Here is a 22,570-nt window from a genome sequence, read left to right on the forward strand (position 1 = left end):
TAATTGTCCATCTGAAATATCTGTCAAATGCCCACCTAGATGTTTCACATGTTTGCTTTAAAAAGGAACTTTGTGATCTAGCTAATGGAGACTCCAGAGATACGAGGCTGCCCCCTGACCCTGTTCTTTTGTATTGTTTTCTGCCTTTCATTCCATGGGTTCCAAATTCTGATTTCTTAACTAGAATTTCTAAGGTTAAATCCAAAACTGGAGCATGTGGAGAAGTGCCTTTTTCTTCCACATACGCCTGCCCCTCCTCTAGGTGTTTCCACCATTAGAGGTTGGGTAGGTTGCTGAGAAAGAGCCATAAAAGTCATAGACACTCCCCGCCCTCTAGAATGGCCTCCCCAGGGAGGCTTCCTCAGTGACAGGCACATAGGGACCTCTCTTGTGCCACCTGCTCAAGATCAGGAGTATTATGCGGGGGGGGGGGGCGGCTGAGCCCTCATCTGCTTTATGTAGATCAGGCTTCCTCAACCTCGGCCCTCCAGATGTTTTGAGACTACAATTCCCATCATCCCTGACCACTGGTCCAGCTAGCTAGCCAAAAACATCTGAAGGGCCAAGGTTGAGGAAGCCTGATGTAGGTGATTGTTTTGGCCAACCTTATAAGGTTGTCGTATAGATTAAGGAAAGCTGTTTATATGGAATATCCGGGGGTCGGGGTGGGAGGCTTATATCAATAGTATCATCAGTGATTTCATTTTAGAAACTCATTGCAAGATAGTGCTTGTAATTTGCCCTCCAAGGTAATCTGCTCTTTGTACAACACTGTAACTAGAGCTCCCATGAGGGCTGATTTATTTATGATTGTAACAAAACAATTATCCAACCTGCCTGACTTAATTGCTTTTTAATGTCGTAAAATGATGTACCAAGCAGGGCATGCTTTAATCAGCTAATTGAGTGGCCAAACATAAAAAGCACCCAGGTCTTTGAACTAGACCTTTTATTTGCAGCTTGGAGCATGTAAATAGTTCTTCCAGTTGTGAGAGATTAAGAACGAATTTGCATGTTTCGCTGTCTCTTCTTAGTTTGCCTCATTCTTAAGCAATTTGCTCAACATAACAGGCGTTGTGGTGTTTCACACACTCCAATGGCCCATACTGCTACATGAGGAGCAGGTATGTGCCCACAACACCTCACTGCAACACAGGCTGTTTTTGCTGAATATCTGAAGGTGCGGACCAGGAACCAAGATGATGGGCAGGTTCAGATGCCAGAAAGAGGTCAAAGATAATTTAGGTCACTGTAAGGTGTGTGTTTTAAGGCCTTACAGTTTTGCCTGGAAACAAGCTGAGTGAGACTTGGTGACAATATTTTAAGTACAGGTTAAAGATGCTCATTACAGTAGGACCCAGTTAATAACTTGCATTCTAGACCAACTATGTTTATTCATCAGTAAAGTGAAATTCATTTTTATGGCTGCCCACTAAACACTCCCCAAAGCAGTACATAAAAAAGTTAACCACAATAAAATACATATTGCAAAACATATTGCAGAATGTAATAGACATACCAGATGGAGATTTTGGTGGTGGACCAACAACAGTTGCAACAGGCACAACTTGATCAACTGCAAGAAAAGCTGGTTCTCGGACCCTGAAGCTGCAGGATTAACCTTGAAGGAGGTCTGCAACCCCCACCCCCCGCACTGCTTGTGTGCACACCATACATTTAAAGTACACATGCACACTGCAAGAATCCTGGGCACTTTAGTTTGTTAAGAGTGCAGGGGATTTTAGCACTATGATGTGTCAACTATAGTCCCCAAATTTCTTTAGGCGGTGTTTTAAATGTGTGGTGTGTATGCAGGCTTGGCCTATGCATACAATACTCTGAAACATGTTTCTGTAAAGCAGTGTTACCATTTTACTGGTTTTCTTTTTTCATTTAAAGTTTGCTTGTTGCTTTCTGTTGCCTTGTTGCAGACTCCATACTTCTCAAGCGTGTATTTTGAAACCAGAAGGATTGCTCTGAATTTGTTGTTGTTCTTTAGGCAATCCTAGCGGTGTCATGAAAAGCAGGCATGCTCTTGTTGATACATTTTCTACATATTGCAGCCATATGAACAATCCACACATTCTGTGGAAAGAACCAACTTGATACTAGGTGAAAACTCATTGTGAGATGGGGAACAGCATAGAGATGGCCGTTTTGTAAGTTCAAGTTCTCATTCATGAAATGGCAGCACTTTCAGAACTTCAGGTTTTTGGAGCCTAAAGCAAACGGGATCTTTAATAAGGGACCCAGAAATGTTATAACAGCACATAGAACAATGCCTAGGTATTGTCCCAAGTTGCAGACCCAATTTGACAGACATTGGACCTGGAATAAGCTCACACTGGGCTTTGTGTGTTGGTTTCTTTTGGTAGCCCACAAGGACATCTTGGGGCGTCAGCCATCAAAGGTACTTTCTTTTCTTCTGCCATTACTACCGGCTCAACTCAGATGGATCCTAGTGCTTCAAAACATCATTAAAGGCAGATCTGCACCATACATTTAAAATACATCCAATGCACATTTAGAGCGCATGACTTCCCCCAAAGATTCTTGGGGGCTGTAGTTTCTACTCGCAGAGCTACGATTTCCAACAGCTTATACACGAAAAGCAGTACTTTGTTAGTTTGTGATGGAACAGAAGCCCTTAGGAAGCACTTGGAATCAGTGGTGGAGTTAGCTGCATGGGCACCCCAAGCAGGGGCCATGCCGTGCACCCGGGGGCGGGGTTGTGGGGTGGCAGCACAATCTGCCACACGTGGTGGCACCTTGAGCCGCTGTGCACGGGGGCGGCAGAGCAAGCCCCCCGCGGTATGCTTTTTTGTCACCCCCCGGGTGTGTCTGTGGAGTCTATGTCAGACTCCACCCTTTTTATTTATTAAATTTATATACCACCCTTTGTCCAAGGTTCAAAGGGCAGCTAAAAGTATAAAAATACACAGCATAATAACAAACAAAGCAATAATCCCCCACCACGGATCCCATGTTGGTGATGGACACTAAAGCACTGCCTGGATTGTCCACTTATAGGCACCAAGCCCATCTAATTCTCTGGCCTGCCTCTTCTTCTTCTTTGGCGATCACTCGTAGCCGAGTAAGATTGCCTGCCATGAACACGGTCTTAACGGTGAGTCCATAAGTGACTGTGGAGGCCAATTCTGGATCCATACGTCCTTCCACAGTGGGGACATAGGTTTCCGGGCGGAAGTTGATCACAGTGAGGGTTTGCCAAATGTGCCTTCCTTTTAGCACGTTTCTCCCTTTCGTCCCTTTGAACATCTTCAAAGTTCATGACACTTTTGGTAAAGGCTGTTCTCCAGTTGGAGTGCTCAAAAGCCAGTGTTTCCCAGTTATCAGTGCTTATGTTAGTACATTTTTTTTTAGATTTGCCTTGAGACCATCTTTAAACCTCTTTTGTTGTCCACCAGTATTACACTTCCCACTTTTAAGTTCGGAATAGAGCTCTGGCCTACTACATACCTAGCGCAGACTTTTATTACATGTATCAGTGGAGAGGAGGCAAGGAGTGTCTGCAGAGAGCAGTTTATTTTTTGCAACAGAGATGTGATTTGTACTATTACAGTCACATAATTATTGAGGAGCAGAACCAACATTTGCATAATGCAGTAGCCTCTGACTTTGCTCGTTATATAAGCTAGTATTTGCATGCTCAGTTAAGTGAGCCATCCTCTCTACCCTCACATTCTTGATCCTACTTCCAGTGGACACAGGTGGGCAGTCAAATGTTTTGGAAAGTAATTGGTTGCATTGCGCTTTCCCCGAATTAAACAGCTTCCCTAGCTCTAGTTGCCATAGCAAAGAAGTTGAGTGTTCCCTTGATGCGAGCAATAATTATGGTGATTATGGAATGATTCCCCCCCCTTTTTTTTTTGGAGCAGCTATTGCAAGTGGTTATATTCCGGCCCAAAGTACAATGTGAATGACACGTTAATTGTGTTTGAAGAGAAGAGGAGGCTGCTCTTTTGCTAGGGAAATGACTGTGAAACAAAGCCCCAGAGGTGAAACAAAGAACCAGCATAATAGTTCAGTGGCAGCAAAAATAAATGCGCTGTGAGAAGGGCACACAGAAAGGACTTCAGTGCCAGCGAAATGTATTCAGTTTGGCCCAGGTGATTGGTAAGCATCTGCTGTGCTGTCAAGGGTCCCCACCTCTGTGCCAGGGGTCACCTAGTGTTGGCAACACTTAAACTCTGCACCCCCGAAGGCCCCAGTTTCCAGACATGCTTCACCAAGCTCACACTTAGATGTCATTCCTAATGGGACCCTCAAGGCAGCCAACAATCGTCACAGAAACATAGCAATAGACCAAGTAACAAGCAAGTTCCTGCTGAAGTGGACTCCAGTCTACAAAAGCTTGTGCCATGTTTAGTGTTTCGTGTCAGTTCACTGTTGGAGGCAGTATGCCACTGAATACCAGTGCTGTGCGCTCGGGTCCTGTTTGCAGCTTCCCATAGGCGTCTGGCTGGCCACAGTGAGAACAGGATGCTGGACCAGACAAACCTGCTGCAGATGCTGGTCTTTCCTACAACCTGATGTGCAGTGTCTGTTCTAAGTCCAAAGAAGAGCATTTGCCTTCAGAATGTCAAACGAGAAAGAAAGCAGGACTACTACATGTACTCTGAATGCAGCATGACACTGGATGCAGAATTCCTGTTCCATTGCAGCAATGTGAGGCGCTGCTAAGCAGGGTCAGAATGAAGCAAGGAAGCATGGTGGTAATAAGGTTGCGTGAGCGGCTATGATGAGCACAGGTGAATAAGCCCTCGTACCCGCTGCTGCCAACCTGGCACTTCCCCCATCCTCACAATTATGCTGCCTAATTTCTTCCTGGTCCAGATGAACAGCAACAGAACTTAATTCAGCTGAAACAATTTTTTTAAAAAAATGCATCATTTGCATAATTTATACAGGTTGCAGAATTCGGCTTTTCATGGCATATAATTTTGTTTTTTGATTGTAGCCTACTGTGCACACATCCCTTGCAGAGTATAAACAATTCAACAGCAGCAAAGATGTTTCTGCATTCCTCCCAACTGCACTGGCAACCAGTGAAAACAGGATTTTAGAATCTCTTGTCTCCCCTCTTCATTTGTCACATGCATTATTTGTTTATTATTTATTAATTTGTTAGTCACTTTATCTTGCCCAGGGCAACCCAAAGCAACTTACAACTAACCAAACAGATAGAGACACACATCCTAATACCTTAAAATCAAGAGGAAAACGAAATACATTAAAAACATCGCATCCACAGATAGGTAAAAGCCAATGCCTGGTTATAGAGTAAAGCACCTAGATACATAATGACAGCATCAGGTGAGCCTCCCATATATGCCTCTACCTGAAGGGCAGCACCTTGATTATAGAAAGAACTGAACTGAACTGAACTGAACTGGAGGCAGTGTCGGATTTACGTATAAGCTAAACAAGCTATAGCTTAGGGCCCCACTCTCTTGGGGGGGGGGGAATTTAAAGGGAAAAAACCCTGGATGTACATTTCCAAAATATAAGATAAAAAAACAAATAAAATAAAACCTACATACAGCAACAGTGTTTTGTGTTGTGTAGGCTCCTATGATGTAAGTAGTGGGCCCTGCCTGCTAGCCTGCTCCCTAAAATATCACTAGTTAGATACCTATTAAGTCCATAAATTACCGTATAGCATATATTCGACACAACAGTGGCAATTTGTTGTTGTCACACCTGGTCATATAAAGGGCCCCATTGCCTTCAGTAGCTTAGGGCCTCATCAAACCTAAATCTGGCCCTGACTGGAGGTTATAATCTGTGATAGGGCTTCTAATAGTTGGGACAGAGATCCAAATCTATCCTATGAAAGCTTTCCACATGCAAGAAGAATTCCCACTTAATAGAGAATTGTTACGTTGGTGCTCTTCTATTGTTCTTCACCTGTGAAGAAAATGTCATTATAATGGGGACATGCAAAAGTTTTTGTTTTTGAATGGTGCAGAACTTTCTCACAGAATAGAAAATAATATATGATTGCTTAAACATTTATATATGACACATTTTTAAATATAGGCCTGTCGGTAGTTTATACATTAACATCTGTTACTGTATTGAAATCATACTGGTTTGGTGGGTGTCATTGCAATAGTGTGTAACTCATCAACATATCATGAGTTTCAACTGGGAAACAACAACTGGTTGTGGAAGCACTTGTAAACTCTCCCCCCCCCCAACCTAACACATTATAAACTGGGAATTGCCAGCAATTTCAGTCTGACTAAAAAGAAATTGCTTCAAGAAAAGAGAAAGATCCCCTATCCATTCTTTAACTCTGAAATTTTCAGAAGGAAGGCTGCAGTCCTAACTATGTCTACTCAGAACTAAGTCCTTTTATAAAATTGGCGGGACTTACTCCCAGGTAAGGGGAGTTAGGCTTGTGGCCTAAATTCCCTATTTTTAACTGGAATAGAAGCAAGTAGATGTGCATAACGGTCTGAAGCTCAACATCAAAAAAACGAAGATCATGGCCACTGGTCCCATCACCTCCTGGCAAATAGAAGGGGAGGAAATGGAGGCAGTGAGAGATTTTACTTTCTTGGGCTCCATGATCACTGCAGATGGTGACAGCAGCCACGAAATTAAGAGACGCCTGCTTCTTGGGAGGAAAGCAATGACAAACCTAGGCAGCATTTTAAAAAGTAGAGACATCACCTTGCCAACAAAGGTCCGTATAGTAAAAGCTATGGTTTTCCCAGTAGTGATGTATGGAAGTGAGAGCTGGACCATAAAGAAGGCTGATCGCCGAAGAATTGACGCTTTTGAATTATGGTGCTGGAGGAAACTCTTGAGAGTCCCATGGACTGCAAGAAGATCAAACGCATCCATTCTTAAGGAAATCAGCCCTGAGTGCTCACTGGAAGGACAGATTGTGAAGCTGAGGCTCCAATACTTTGGCCACCTCATGAGAAGAGAAGACTCACTGGAAAAGACCCTGATGTTGGGAAAGATGGAGGGCACAAGGAGAAGGGGACGACAGAGGACGAGATGGTTAGACAGTGTTCTCGAAGCTCCAAACATGAATCTGACCAAACTGCGGGTGGCAGTGGAAGACAGGAGTGCCTGGCGTGCTCTGGTCCATGGGGTCACGAAGAGTCGGACACGACTGAATGACTAAACAACAACAACAACAACAACAAAGATGTGCATATTTATTTGTGTCCACCACAGTGAGCTTCTTGATCAGGGGTAGGCAACCTAAGGCCTGAGGGCCAGATCTGGCCCATTCATCTTCTCAATCCAGCCTGCGGATGGTCCAGGAATCAGCATGTTTTTACATGAGTAGAATGTGTCCTTTTACTTAAAATGCATCTCTGGGTTATTTGTGTGGCATAGGAATTCGTTCATTTTTTTTCTTTTCAAAATATAGTCTGGCCCACCACATGGTTTGAGGGACGGTGGACCAGCCTACAGCTGAAAAAGGTTGCTGACCCCTGTTCTTGATGCTAAGCTGATTTCTCTCATCTTTTTATTCATGATTTGCTTGTAGTTTTCATCTCTGGCCGCTAGAGAGCAACCATGGCTCAGCGTTACTGTCTTTGCTAAAAGAGCATGAAAGTAGTTTGATATGCAGCTACTCAGGAAGGGCAGTGATTTAAGTGAAAGAGCATTGAGTACAGGGTGCATTGTGGAGGGGTGTGTGTGTGCTATATTTGCTTTTTTAACAGCTACCCAGCGACTCAGAATGATCTGATGAGAGACTGTAACAGTGACAACTCAGTGTTGCTGTCTCTGAAGTGTGATTGATTCTCAGCAACTGGCATCATGCCTCTGCTACATTCCATGTTTTTTGTTTTAAATAATGGTCCCTAAAATTCCCATGCAAAATTGCAGAATTAAGATGATGCCTGCATGCTTCCTTAAGTCACCACAACCTCCTGCAGCAGATAGCAGGCATACATGAGGTATGGACTTGCTTCGGGAGACAATAGAGTTGGCTGGGAAGGACATAAAGAGACCTGCTGATCACATCCTTTCTAGCAACACAAGGCCTCAAAGTCATTTTGCTGGTGAGAGAAAATACATCAGACCATGAGCCATACTGCCAGTTTGTGACATTGCTGCCCCCCAGGTTGGTGAAAGAACCAAGAGGGTAGGAAATGTGGGAAAGATCAGGGACTTTTATTTGTAAAGGTTATTTTTGTCTTGGGACACGGGTGGCGCCGTGGGTTAAACCACAGAGCCTAGGACTTGCTGATAAGAAGGTTGGCGGTTCGAATCCCCGTGACGGGGTGAGCTCCCGTTGCTCGGTCCCAGCTCCCGCCAACCTAGCAGTTCGAAAGCATGTCAAAGTGCAAGTAGATAAATAGATACCACTTTGGCAGGAAGGTAAACAGCGTTTCTGTGCGCCGCTCTGGTTCGCCAGAAGCGGCTTATTCATGACCCGGAAGCTGTACGCTGGCTCCCTTGGCCAATAAAGCGAGATGAGTGCCGCAACCCTAGAGTCAGTCACAACTGGACCTAATGGTCAGGGGTCCCTTTACCTTTACCTTATTTTTGTCTTGGTCTGGGCTGGGCCAAGGACGAATCCCCAAAATGGCTCCCTGTTCCCCACAAGGGAAGATTTACATGTGGATCAAGGGGGAAAGAAAGATCAACATCAGGATCCTCCCACCTGAGGCAGTGATCTCATCTTGCTTTATGTGTGGGCCGGCCCTGAATAAAGATCAGCATTGGAATCATCTGCTCCTGTGGATTCTGCCGCCTGGGTCAGATGCCTCATCTTGCCTCACAGATGGGCTGGCCCTGGTCTTGTGTGTGAGAGGGTGCAGAAGCAAAGGAACTATTCTTCAGCTACTGACATTGTAAGATCTGATCCATTGGGAGCAGCTACTCTTGTGTTGATTGGGAACAGACTGCTGTTTTCATTTCACCCAGATACAAATGTGGCCATTCAGTAAAACCCCATTGCATTTGATCATAACAGGCTAGATGGTCAGATGAAAAGTGAATATAGTCAGGCCTTGGAGAAATAACTCTTCAAAAAAATTCCATTAGGCGGCAACTTGGGGTTTTTGATTGACAGATCCTCTTATGAAGCTAATATTGTAAGTTTAGCTATGAGTAAAATAATGATTCTTGTGTGGGAAGCAGGATAAGGAAGGCAATTAGTAGTTTAATAACAGCTTTCTGCTGGCTGAATAGTAGCTGGAAACGTAAAGTACAGTTGATGGTAATCAGCTGATTTTTTTAAACTCCTAAATAAAAACAACAGCAGCAAAAAAAAAAAAAATGAATATAAACTCATCTTGCTCCTTCCTACCTTTCAGTGTTTTCTGCTTTTGCATGATTGGTGATGCATTTTAACTGCCTTGTATTTGAGAGAGAGAGGGAAAGGAGGTTGTTTCTGGAAGTGAGCGAAGTGCAGAATAGTGGGCATGGAGGAACAGTGCAATGTTAACATGGTGCAAGAAATGCTGTCATGAACTGTGGAGTAAACTGCTTGGTACAACAGAAGCTGAAAGGTTCTCCAAGGTTTATGAAGAGATGTATGGATACTTAGTCTGGCCTCCTCTTAAAAATATATATGGAAAAGGATTCTTCTCATGATTTCCCTAGTCATTTCCCCCTGTTGTCCAGCTTTTCTTACTATGTGTTAAAAATGTCTGGATATGCATCAGGTTCAGGGCCGGCCTACGCATAATGCAAGATGAGACAACTGCCTCAGGTGCCAGGTTTCATTATAGCAGCAGATCTTGATCTCTGTCTTTCTTCCCTTCTTGTTCCTGAGGTATATCTTCCCTGGCCGGGAGGGGAGCACCATTTTGGGGTCCACCAGAGGTGCCAAGATGCCTTGGGCTGGTCCTGCTAAGGCTGATTTGCTTCAGTGGCCTCCCCCCCCCTTTTGAGGAGTCATCCTTATTCTTTAAGGATTCAATTCTATGGCATATATCCCCAGAAAGCTGTTGTATTCTCCCCTCACTCTTGTTTTATTTCTTCTAGCCAGGGGCATGGCTAGATACTTAAAAGAGAAACAAATTTGCATATAATATATATGTATAGTTGCCTCTGGGCAAATTAAGGTGGCAAGTGGGCTCGGGGGTTGTTCAGATTTCTTTAAAAGTCAGGAGACTGTTACATGCATCTGCCATGTAACATCTAGTTTATTGTTGTTGTTTAGTTGTGTCTGACTCTTCGTGACCCCATGGAGCAGAGCATGCCAGGCAAACTCATGCTGGTAGCTTTAAGCACACTGTCCAACCATCTCATCCTTTGTCGTCCCCTTCTCCTTGTGCCCTCCATCTTTCCCAACATCAGGGTCTTTTCCAGGGAGTCTTCTCTTCTCATGAGGTGGCCAAAGTATTGGAGCCTCAGCTTCACGATCTGTCCTTCCAGTGAGCACTCAGGGCTGATTTCCTTCAGAATGGATAGGTTTGATCTTCTTGCAGTCCATGGGACTCTCAAGAGTCTCCTCCAGCACCATAATTCAAAAGCGATCAGCCTTCTTTGTGGTCCAGCTCTCACTTCCATACATCACTACTGGGGAAAACATAGCTTTAACTATACGGACCTTTGTTGGCAAGGTGATGTCTCTGCTTTTTAAGATGCTGTCTAGGTTTGTTAGGTAAGAAAAATGCCTGGGATTTTACAGGATTTGTGCTTCCTTACAATGTTTTGTTTCTGTGAATAAAACGAGCATGGGGGGGGGGGATGTCAGTTGCCTGCTCACATGGATGCCTCGAAATTTGAAATATTTATTGAGTCATGTAGCATTGGGTTGTAAAATTTTGAGGCCAGCTTCTAGAAACATGAAATACTTTTCTAGCCTTGAATACAATCCTAGAACAAGACACTTTCCACCCTTTGCAGAACTCTGCTGCTGTTGCTGCCCTTAGAAGGCGAGAGCCAGAGCATATATTTATCTTTCTAGGCTTTGCTGAAATCCTTATAAAATTTGCCAGGAAAACTGGAAGTGACTTACGACATGATTGTGACTGCTGAAAGCATCCCAGCGACATGAAGCAGAAGAACAAGAGGTTTGGAGATTTGCTGCCGCACTGTGCATTGAGTTCACAGCCTTGTTCTTTCCCACTCCATACAATACTGCTGTAAATCAGAAATGAATCTGCTGTAAATCTTAAGGATCCAGTCTGCAAAAACTTTCTTACTGAGAACTGTATTATTATTTTTTTTAATATAGCTGCCAGGAGGGTGTCTTTGTTTACATTTGGCATGCCAAAAATCTCTCTCTGAAACCAGCTTACATAATAATGTTTCAGCCCTGGTTTACTTATTAGCATTGCAAACTGCAGCAGTAAGCCATGGATTGATGCACGCTCCGTGACATTTGCATTTAGAAATGAAAAGGCAAGTGTTCATTAAGTAGTGTGCCATTTCCAAAAGGAAAGGGGGGGGGGAATACTTCCACTTGTATTTAAGGCTTAATTAATTTGTGTGTGTGTGTGTGTGTGTGTGTGTGTGTGTGTGTGTAGAACATTCCCCAGATACTTTTTGCCACAAGGGTTATTAGCAAACGCACATTGCCATCTTATTATTTTAGTTGCTGTGGCTAAGACATCAGCCTATTATAGCATCCTGAAAATGCCTTTAGCCTTGTAAATATTAGGAAAGAGTCTGAATATAAACCACAATAGTTCTGATGGCGCCTGGGAATTAAATTGCATAGTTCTAGAAAGCGCTAAATTGCAAGTATTCAAGCATAAGGACTTTAGGCCTGATGACACATGTGTCATGCAGTGCTGCTGTTTTGTTAATGTTTCTCTAAATGGTAGGGGGTGAGGTATTTCTGAGAGTACTGACCATTCCTATAATTCAGGTGTGGTTTGAAGGTGTTCTGTGGGCTGAAGCAACTATCCTCAACACTAGAACTTTCTGTGACAGACAAACCACGGCTGTCTGTCAATGTTTTTAGCTTTTGTTTTGTTTTGTTTTATAGACTTTTTGTCATATTTTTAGGTCGGCTTGAGTTTACTTTTCATAAAAAAGTGACTAAATGCAATTAAGAATAATAAATAATATGTGCCCACCTACCATTCTGTTGTGTGTACCACTTAGAAAGGTTTGGGATTAAATGGTCTTTAAATCTCCCGAAAGCTATAAATCACAACCGGCACAGAGCAGACACCTGCAGCCCTTTGCTTCCATACCATGCAACTGTACTCACACTCCTATGGGAACTCGCTCCCTAGAAAAGCCAGACTGGCTCCCTCCTTGTTGTCCTTCTGCTGGCAGACTTTCTTGTTCCAACAGGGAACTGGGTCCTTTTAACGAAAGGGCTGGTGCCATGCTCTTCTTATTGTAATTATTTGTATGGTTTTATTAGATTATAATAAATTTTAACAATGTTTAATTGTTCTTGAATAATTGTTTCTTCTATGTTTTTAGTGATTATTATTTTTATCTGTAAGCCGCTTCAATTATTATTATTTTATTTACCATTATTTATTAAATTTATATGCCGCCCTTCATCCAAAGATCACAGAGTGGTTTACAGTACAAAGTTGTTGGGCCCCTGACCCCCACCAGCCCCAGCCAGGGCAGACAGTGATCAAGGATGATGGAAGTTGCTGTCCGAAACATCTGGAAAGCCTATTCCCACCATCCTTGATGTCCCTGTCAGGGGAAAAGGCAATGTATAAATAAAAATATAATAAACATACAGTAATATTTACAACCAGTTTAGCAAATGATAACCTTATTGCCTCTTTAGGTAGTGGTCATGTTCCTCGTGGCACAATCTCTTGAATTCAGGTAGGCTTTCGTGTGCGGAGGAGAGGTCTAATTAAGTGACTTTAAATTGCTCTTTTGATCTTTGCTTCGATCCAAAAATTATTGCCATGTGAGCAAGAAGCCCTTGCAGTCCTGGGTCAAAGTGCAATGCCATAACCACCTGTGTTCTCAAGCTGCTCCTGAGGGTCTCCTGACCCTTTGGAGGCAGAGTGAGATCTTTTGGGAACTTTGGATACAAACTCTATGAAGCTCAGTGAGAGATGTGGGGTTTAAATAACGGTGACAGGAGGACGCAGATCATTCCCAATTCAATTACAATGGGATTTTGTCGATGGTAAGTTTGGGATTTTTCCTCTGTGTTTCTCAATCACCTTTTCACACTGTGTTGGATACGCCTGTTGGTCAGCTTTGCACGTTGTTATTCTACTTGTTCTTACTTGTAAAATGTATGGTCTGGCTTTGAAATTTCCCCCAGCAATAGGAGATTAGAGAGAGATGTGTCTTGAGTCTTATTCTTTGGAAGTCCAATACAGTTAAAAGATAAAATTATTTAATTTTCTGCTCTGCCTTGGGGCATCTGGCATTGCGTTTCTTTGAGTGTGGTTGAGATGAGTGTGTTTAAAAGTATTACCAGGAAGTAAAACTGATTTCGCTCCGGGGCTGGTTCACACTCGTCTCAATTATCTATACAGGCCAGCAAGAAGTATAAGCAAAGGTTCAAGGACATCTTCAAGCCAGGCAAAAAGTGCTCAAGATGCAAAGGAGGACAAGGAGTGGGGAATAGGGAGAGTCCAGAGGACCAGATAGAGTGCCGCATTTGGCCCACCGGCACAAGGTCCCACATCCCTGCTAAAAGCTACCAGTTAAGAGATGAGTTGTCATAGAATTGTAAAATTGTAAGAGACCCCGCCCCATGGGTCATCTAGTCCAAACCCCTGTGATGCAGGTATCTCTGTTAAAGCATACATGACGGATGCTGAAACACTCACAGCTTGTTTAAAATAGATGGTAGTTGTGCAATGGTTCAAACCTCAGCTTTCAGGATTATCTTTGCAAATGGTTCACGGACAGCCAATTTAAGTAAAATATTTGTGCTGTTCTGAAAAGAATTCCCATAAGTGCCAAGTGTGGCGTCAAAACTAATGGCTTTTTCACACATTATACTGCAACCAAAGCCAATTCTAGCTTGTTGGATCATGCACCTTCGAAATATGTATTTGCAAGCATGTTTGCATCCATGTGTTATGTTTTCAGGTGTATATTTAAGACAAGGTAAGTGTTTATCTAAAAATGCAGTGTGAAGAATTACCATTACCAGTAAAGTACAGGAGTTTAACTGTAGTACACCACCACCCCTCCTATCTCAACATTTTTCTCTCTTGTGGTTGTCTGAAAAGTGGAGGTTCAAATTTGTAGCCTACTGCTTCACATCACCCTCTTATTTCCACAGTGCTTGCATATATTTTGGGAGCACAACAGTGGAAAAATCACGCTGCTCCATTCTCTGCATGCACAGCCTCTTCATTGATTGATAACTGGGTGTCTGGTTGTAGCGTCGCGTCATTGAGGACACTCTTTGAATGCAGGGGTGATGAAATAGCACTTAGAAACTGCAGCTACAATAATCAAACAACATGCAGCATGACCAGATATGGCTTAGGTTTCTCTGTATATTGCAATCTCCATATTGCAATCGCACCCACTCACCCATCCTTGTGCTACACATGAATCCATATAGCACAGCTAACACACATATATATGTTCACAGTGTGCATGCACAACATAAATAATTATCTACTGCTTCACCCAAAAGTATGAGTAAATGGCTAGCAATGGCTACTAGCCATGATGGCTGTGCTCTGCCGCCATAGTCAAATACAGTATCCTTCTGAATACCTGTTGCTGGAAACAGCGGGAAGGGAGAATGTTCTTGTGCTAAGGTCCTCCCTGCAGGTTTCCCATGGGTATTTGGTGGCCACTGTGAGAACAGGATGCTGAACTAGGCAGCCCATTGGCCTGATCCAGCAGGCCCTTCTTGCATCCGTAAGATTGAAACATATACTTTCTTTGCTATCCTAATTGTAACGATGATGATGCTAATTTCAGTGGGTGTGGAATGGAACACATAAATTCATGTCAGGCAATCCAGCTGGGTAATGATTTGCGGAAAGGGGGGGGGGTTGATTCAGGATGATCTCTGGGTAGGATATTAATCTGAAGAGCTGGGTGGCAGAAACAGAGAGAGGAGAGTGGCAGGGAGAAAAGAAAAAAGTAAATGACCCCTGGATGGTTAAGTCCAGTCAAAGATGACTATGGGGTGTGGTGTATTAGAATTCCTGCTCCATGATTGCAGTCATGGGATTGTTGTTTATCACATGATGGTGTATGTTTTGACTCCACAGAGTGGGAAGTGACGGAGACAGAATGTTTGTATTACTGTGTTCCGTGAAGTGGGACTATTGTCCTTTATTCTTTCTCTTTGCTGTCTGATGCTGGGGGGGGGGAGCCATGTTGCAGTGCTCCGTGTGTGTTTATATGTAAATAAAGTAGATTAGCCAAAATGCTGAGTTGCTGAGGTCTGTTACACAAGCTGTGAAGACTCTGCGGATCTCTAAGTGTGCTGATGTCTGTTGGCATTGGTTGCTGTGGTGTTCAAGCAGAAGAGAGCTTTCGAAGCTCCTGAACGATTGACCAGGAGGGAGGGAACATGCCAGTCAGGCATGTGTCTCTGCCAGGGTCCTACTCGAGAGTAGGACGAGCTCCTGACATCTCGCTTTTCAGCCCGAGGGAGCCGGCGTTTGTCCGGGTCATGTAGCCAGGATGACTAAACCGCTTCTGATGCAATGGGACACTGTGACGAGTGCATTGAGGGCCACCATCTGAGTGAAAGACTTGTTCATCTGACGGACCTCCTTCTGTTTGTTCTTATCCTCCTTTTATTCTCAGTTTATTTTATTTTTAATTCTTGCATAGCTGTGGCCTGTTGGCTTTGCTAATAAAGTTCTGATTCTGAAAAAAATTCTGTGACGAGTGCCGGAGCACACAGAAACACCATAAGTACCCTGCCACAGCGGTACTTATTTATCTACTTGCACTAGTGTACTTTCCTATCGGTTGGCAGGAGCTGGGACAGAGCAACAATAATCACCCCATCACGCGGATTCAAACCCGCCATCAGCTTTGGTCTCTCTCACGCACCACCAGCAGGTGGGTGCTAGCAGATTAACCCTGAGGGAGTTCAACCTTTGACAGACAGATGGCTCCCACCCCATATATGCTAAACTATATTGTTGGTATACTGTAAAGCAGATGTGTAGAGCATGCTTATTGACTCAGAGCTGAATACCTGGGTTTCCAATGGAAGTTACTCCCAGGTAAATGCAGAGCTAACCTAAAGGAGTAAACAGTTTCAGGCAGCAGACCTTTGTAAATTTGCGTACTTGGAAATAAGTCCAACTGAAGACACTCAGATTTACTTGACATGTAACTGGTTGTTGATCTGCTACTTCCACTCTGCTACCTGTCCTTCCCAGGTTGATTTGGCACATTCTATAGAATGTGATAAAGCTTGGAGAAATCTCTTGAAATCCGTTATGTCGAAGTTGTGCACTTCCTTCGGGACCAGCATTGCTGCTGGTAGCAAGAAGACTTCTGCCTCTCACCTCTTTACCTGCATGTGCAATAAAGCTCCCGTGTTTTATTGCCCTGTACACAATAGCCAAAATAAGCCGCTGGGGCAACTATGGATGTGCTAACATAATAATAATAATAATAGTTTATTATTTATACCCCGCCCATCTGACTGAGTCTCCCCAGCCACTCTGGGCGGCTCCTGATCGAGTGTTAAAAACAATACAGCATTAAATATTAAAAACTTCCCTAAACAGGGCTGCCTTCAGATGTCTTTTAAAGATAGGATAGCTGCTTATTTCCTTCACATCTGAAGGGAGGGCGTTCCACAGGGCAGGCGCCACTACCGAGAAGGACCTCTGTCTGGTTCCCTGTAACCTCACTTCTCGCAGCGAGGGAACCGCCAGAAGGCCCTCGGCGCTGAATCTCAGTGTCCAGGCTGAACGATGCGGGTGGAGACGCTCCTTCATGTATACAACACACACAATTCAAAGTGTTGGTGCTGACCTTTAAAGCCCTAAACGGCCTCGGTCCTGTATACCTGAAGGAGCGTCTCCACCCCCATCGTTCAGCCCGGACAGCACCGAGGGCCTTCTGGCGGTTCCCTCATTGCGAGAAGTAAGGTTACAGGGAACCAGGCAGAGGGCCTTCTTGGTAGTGGCGCCTGCCCTGTGGAATGCCCTCCCAGCAGATGTCAAGGCAATAAACAACTATTTTACTTATAAAAGACAAATGAAGGCAGCCCTCTTTAGGGAAGTTTTTAATGTCTGATGCTGTATTGTTTTTAATATTCAGTTGGAAGCCGCCCAGAGTGGCTGGGGAAACCCAGCCAGATGGGCGGGGTATAAATAATAAATTATTATTATTATTATTATTATTATTATTATTATTATTATTATTATTATTATTAACATGCAATTTAAAGCCAACAGGGGGAGAGATTTTCCACATCTGTTGCCTATGGAGTCCATGTGATTTGCATCTTGTGCTTGTGGAGTCAATAGCAAAAAGCAGGTATTGTTCATACTTCACTACAGCATGATTGACCTGAATCCAGTGCTTTTTTTTCTGGGGGTTATGCATACCTCTAAACATTTTGGGAATCTTTGTACTTTTGTCCATTTACTATATTCATTTTTCCTGATTTGAACTATAAAATGGTGATTTTCTTGAGTCAAAATGCATCAAACATTTTTTTTTTGGGGGGGGGGGGAAGCACTGCCTAAATCTGTTAGGTTCACTGGATGACCTTGGGCCAGTCACAGCCTCTCAGCCTAACCTACCTCACAGGGTTGTTGTGAGGATTAAATGAGGAGGAGGAGAAACATGTGGGCCACCTTGAGCTCATTGGAGAAAAAGGTGGGATGAAATGCGATATATAAGCAGGGTGGCGCTGTGGGTTAAACCACAGAACCTAGGGCTTGCCGATCAGAAGGTGGGCGGTTCAAATTCCCACAACAGGGTGAGCTCCCGTTGCTCGGTCCCTGCTCCTGCCAACCTAGCAGTTCAAAAGCACGTCAAAGTGCAAGTAGATAAATAGGTACCGCTCCGGCGGGAAGGTAAACGGTGTTTCCGTGCGCTGCTCTGATTCACCAGAAGCGGCTTAGTCATGCTGGCCACATGACCCAGAAGCTGTACGCCGGCTCCCTCGGCCAATAAAGCGGGATGAGCACCGCAACCCCAGAGTCGGCCACGACTGGACCTAATGGTCAGGGGTCCCTTTACCTTAGGTGGCAGTTGTGGTGTTTGCAGGATCTTTGCCCTTTGTGTCTCTGTGTTTTGTTTTTGTTTTGCCAGTCCTGGCTGTTACGCATTCAAAGTGCCCCCTTACCTGTATTCGCCCCACAACTTCTTCTCAAATGAACATGGAGGTGAATGAATAATATTCAGGCTTATTTAGCATGAGCCCAGGACCCACTTCCCCACAATGACCTTTCCCACAGAGCAAAGCTGGTGCGTTCACAGGTCTGAGCAATGATCTGTGCAGCTCTGTGGCACTTCCTAGACAAGAGCTGAGCACTTGCTACAAAAGCAGGCTGGTCCCTTCTCCCACCAAGGGAGAAAGTAGTATTAGATTCCTGTCCTTAGACTGTGTGTAGTCATTCTCTAATAACATGAGCCCATTTCTCCACTGTTCCCACCTCCCTCTAGCAAATAAGGCTCTAGCTGCTGCCTGATTGGTATATCATCTCACTTTCCCTTAGCATTGATTTTTTCTTCTTCTTCTTGCTTGCTTTTTATTTGCTTCATAAAAACAGGGACAGGAGCTACTGCTGGCTACTGAGGAGCTTTTGGGGTGCCTCTATTTTTAGCATGAGCCCATTTTTGTCTTCTTTCAGATGAGGGAAGTTGGATTATAAAACCTTTTGTAAATGTGTATGGTGATATTTGCTCCGGTAAGTTAACAACAACTGTAACCAGTCAATGTTCTTTTTCCTCTAGAGGAACTCTTATTTTAAAATCCAAAGCTACCTTTGTTACACTGATCTGTGTGTATCTGTGTCTCTCTGTCTTAGCAACTGCACCCTAATCTTAGGTGATTTTGTTTCTGTGGGTTTCCTTGATGTTTATTAAAAATACTGCTTTTTGGAGTACAGAGAGAGAGAACTGTTTTAGTGAACTTATTCTGCACTTCAGGAAGCTGTAGTGATGTGTGCATAAACAAAAACAAAAAAAGATTGCAGAATTTATTTTAAAATTGTCGTTGAATCTTTGGTACTGCCAAATCTCTGTACTGCCCAAGAGTTTTCAGAATATTTTACTTTTCTTTCTTTCTTTTCTTAAAGTAATGCAGTTTTTTTGAACAAAGTAATGCAATATATTGAAAAAAAATATCAAAATTAAGGAAAGGTTGCATGGTGTCATACTGTAATTTGATGCAGATGTTTGCTGCCATTGGATAGTATTATGCAAAACAAAATAGTTAAGTGATGGTATCACAGCAGCTGACCAATTCTTACAATGCAGATCAACAGCACCTTTGGAGCTGTTATTAACCTGATACAATCTATGCAGGATTCCTTCTGTAAAGCAAAGATTTTTTGTGCATTAAATATTTCACTGTGTTTTGTTTTGTTTTTGTATACGACCTTTTCATTGAAAACATTCTTTATTCTATGTAGTCACAGGATATAGCATTTATTTTGATATGCAGCATTGTAATACTGTGTACATTTATGACACAGTACAGTAACTCTGTAGCTAAGGAAAACAAGCGGTGTGTAAGTGGTTAAGTTGCACGATAGAATTTCTGGGTTTGTAATGATGAGCATTGTAGCTTTTGCTCCTCCTGGAAATAGTGGTTTTTGATGCCAAGTGTTTGAAAAGTACAAGAAAAGTCCATTAATTGTTCTATTGCTCGGCACTGTTAACCATCAGAATACATGTATGAACAGAGATTTCCTTGTTGTCTTTCAGCAATTAACTAATCCATCAACCTGCACCCTAACACATTTGCTATCATGGTATAAGTCAAATGGCATTGTTCAAAGGATGGAAGATGAGATTGATTTAAATGGAAAATCAGAAAGAAAACAATAGCAGAACAGTGGCTTTCAGGGGGAGTTTAAAACCTTCTGTTCCAAATTTCCTGGGGAGCAACTTTAGAATGCAGATTAAATTGAAGCTGTCCCACTGTAGATTCCCCCTCCCCCCCCCAAATAACCCAAAGTTCTTTGAGTCTCACCTGCTTCAGCCAAAATCAGTGCTAATAAGTTTTTCAGGGTGCCCCTTTTCTGGTCTCCAAGTGTAAAGGATAGTGAAGCATAACGGGAAGAAGGGAGAAACCAGTAATTTGAACGCATGGTGATAAATGTTACCAATTAGCATTTTTGTGATCATTTAATAGAATCTGAAATTTTATATAAAAATGCTAAATATTTTAGATAAAGCATGAGCAAGCACATTCATTTCAGAAAATTATTATATGGAGTGTAGACAAGTTAGTGTTCTTCTTAGCAATAGCAAGCCTATTATTATTATTATTATCATCATCATCATCATCATCATCATCTTGCTATTGATAACATAGATGCTTCCGTAGCTGGAATCCAAAACATTATCATGCACATGGGATCACTTTAATTGAGGACAAAATAACAGTAAAGGAACTACTTGCTTGGTTTTGCCACAGAACCAGATACAATATTTTGCCTCGCTGCTCCTAATATGTGCAAGTTTCAATGCCTTAAACCTAAGACAATCAGATCCATGATATCCAGAGATGTGGATCAAGGATCATAACAAGTTGCACATTTGCAGCTGAGACAGTCAGCACTGAGTACCCCCATTTGTACATAGGTCCTCTAGGATATATCACACATTATTTTCAGTGGTGGTGAGTGAAAAACCTGTGTCTGGGTTTTTTTCTTCTCTTTTTTAAGTTACCCAAAGTTTATTCCAACCAAACCAGCACGGGTGGTACACATATATAGCTTACTGCTATATGAGTCAACACACTGATGTCTTAGAGTAGCTCTATATAAAAGTTTCTGCAGTGCTCCTGCAGTTTGACTAAAGTCCTTGAGTGGTTCTTGTAGCTGGTGAAGCTGCAGCTGGGACAGAAGGTGGCAGCTCGACTGCTCACTGGGGCAGGATGTCACCAACATGTTAGCCAACTGTTGAAAGAATGCCACTTAAGGTGCTGGTTTTGGTGTATAAAACCCTATGCAGCTTGGGATCATCTGAAAGATTCTGTCACCCCTTAGATATCCAGCCAATCATGGTGCTCTGCCAGTGGGGGCCTCCTGCAGATCTCATCTTCTCAGGAGGTCCAGTCTGCACAATGTAGGATTCAAGCCTTTAATGCGATGTCAGATACCCTTTGGAATTCCTTCCCCAGAAATATTAGACAGGCACCATCTGTAGTCTACTGAAGACCTTCCTTGCTCCTTACTCACCATGCCCTCTGACACAGCACAACTATGCTTTGGGCTACATTAAGAGTTGAAAACTTTCGATGTGAAAAATTATCATAGCTGGGATAAAGGCAGGAGCGTGTCGGGCAGCAGAGGCTAGTGGACTTCATCAGGAATGGAAAAACTTCTCTGTTTGCTCATGTAGGCAGAGCTAAGTGAACCTGTGCTTGTGTCCTAGTGTGTGATGAAGGAACTGCACACAGAGATGGATAGAAGACAAAGCCTATTGCTCTGGCAACAACAACCGAAACCCTTATGGCTCAACTATCAGGTGTGTGGGTGGCAGGGCAAGCATCCTTCAATCATTCACATGAGAAGTAGCCAACCAAATCACCCCACCCACCCCAGATCATGTTGGGCCACCAACTCCCATCAGTCCATTATCCAGCCTGATCAGTGGTCAAGTATGATGGAGCTTGTAGACAAGTTGCATCTAGATTGGCTACCTGCTGAAACTTAGTGTGCATTGCGTAGGTTATATAGTTCAAGCATGCATACTATGTAAAAAAGGATGCTTCTATCTGTAACTCAAAAGTATTCCAATTTTACACACACACCCAAAAAACCTGGCCTTTACACAATGATTTATAGGCTAGCCACTAAGATAGTAGTCCTCACCACCATGTCCCATGACAGCAGATTCCATAAACGGATTGTGCTTTGCATGAATGAGGTGCTGTATGCCTGTTAAACAGTATCAGCATGCCTCGAAAGCAATCTGATAGCTTCAGCAGCTGTTAACAGATGGGTGCAGGCAACTTGTTATATTGGAGCGATTTAGTCCAAAAGGGTGAGGAGATTAGGGTGCAAGCTTTTCCTAATTAAAAAGTGGCATCAATTTACATCTACCACTGCTAGAGGAGAGAGAGCTTTTGCTTTACATCCTAGGAGCTGTCCAAACAGAAAAGCTCACACCTGGCTGATGCAACAATTATGGCTATAACACAATGCAATCTGATTGATTTAAGGTATTTATATATCCTGTTTGTCATACAGCTCAAGGTGGTCACAATCACACAAGAATTTCAACTAGCTCCCGAGAAGAGGGCAATATTCCTTAACAGCTGCTGCCACTGGACTGTCATTCCCCCCCCCCCCTTCTGATACCATGAACTTTCCCTGCTGTGTTCCATTGATAAAAGGCTTAGTGTGATCACACCCCTTGTGCTGTCCTAACATCCAGGTCAAGGGATCCTAGCATGCAGTGCTAAAAGGCAGCAGATTGTCACTCTTTAAATCTTTCCAAGCAATGAAAGGGGGACGGGGAGTTTTATCCCTGTTGTCTG

The 22,570-nt window shown here is 43.2% G+C and overlaps 1 protein-coding gene across 2 annotated transcripts in view; it reads left to right on the forward strand.

Moving 5' to 3' along the window:
• SYNPR (synaptoporin) overlaps window positions 1-22,570 on the forward strand; it is a 136,864-nt gene that overhangs the window by 64,112 nt on the left and 50,182 nt on the right. The window contains exon 1 of one of the 2 annotated variants that reach the window (XM_083426604.1): window positions 18,413-18,764. The exons of the other annotated variant lie outside the window; for it this stretch is intronic. Coding sequence (XP_083282730.1) covers window positions 18,741-18,764 — 24 coding nt within the window. The 5' untranslated portion in view covers window positions 18,413-18,740. Of the gene's footprint in view, window positions 1-18,412; window positions 18,765-22,570 lie in introns of those variants that run through there. 2 annotated transcript variants of the gene reach the window in all.

The sequence above is a fragment of the Podarcis tiliguerta genome (assembly GCF_965153285.1).
Source record: "Podarcis tiliguerta genome assembly, chromosome: 2".
Lineage (NCBI taxonomy): Eukaryota > Metazoa > Chordata > Lepidosauria > Squamata > Lacertidae > Podarcis > Podarcis tiliguerta.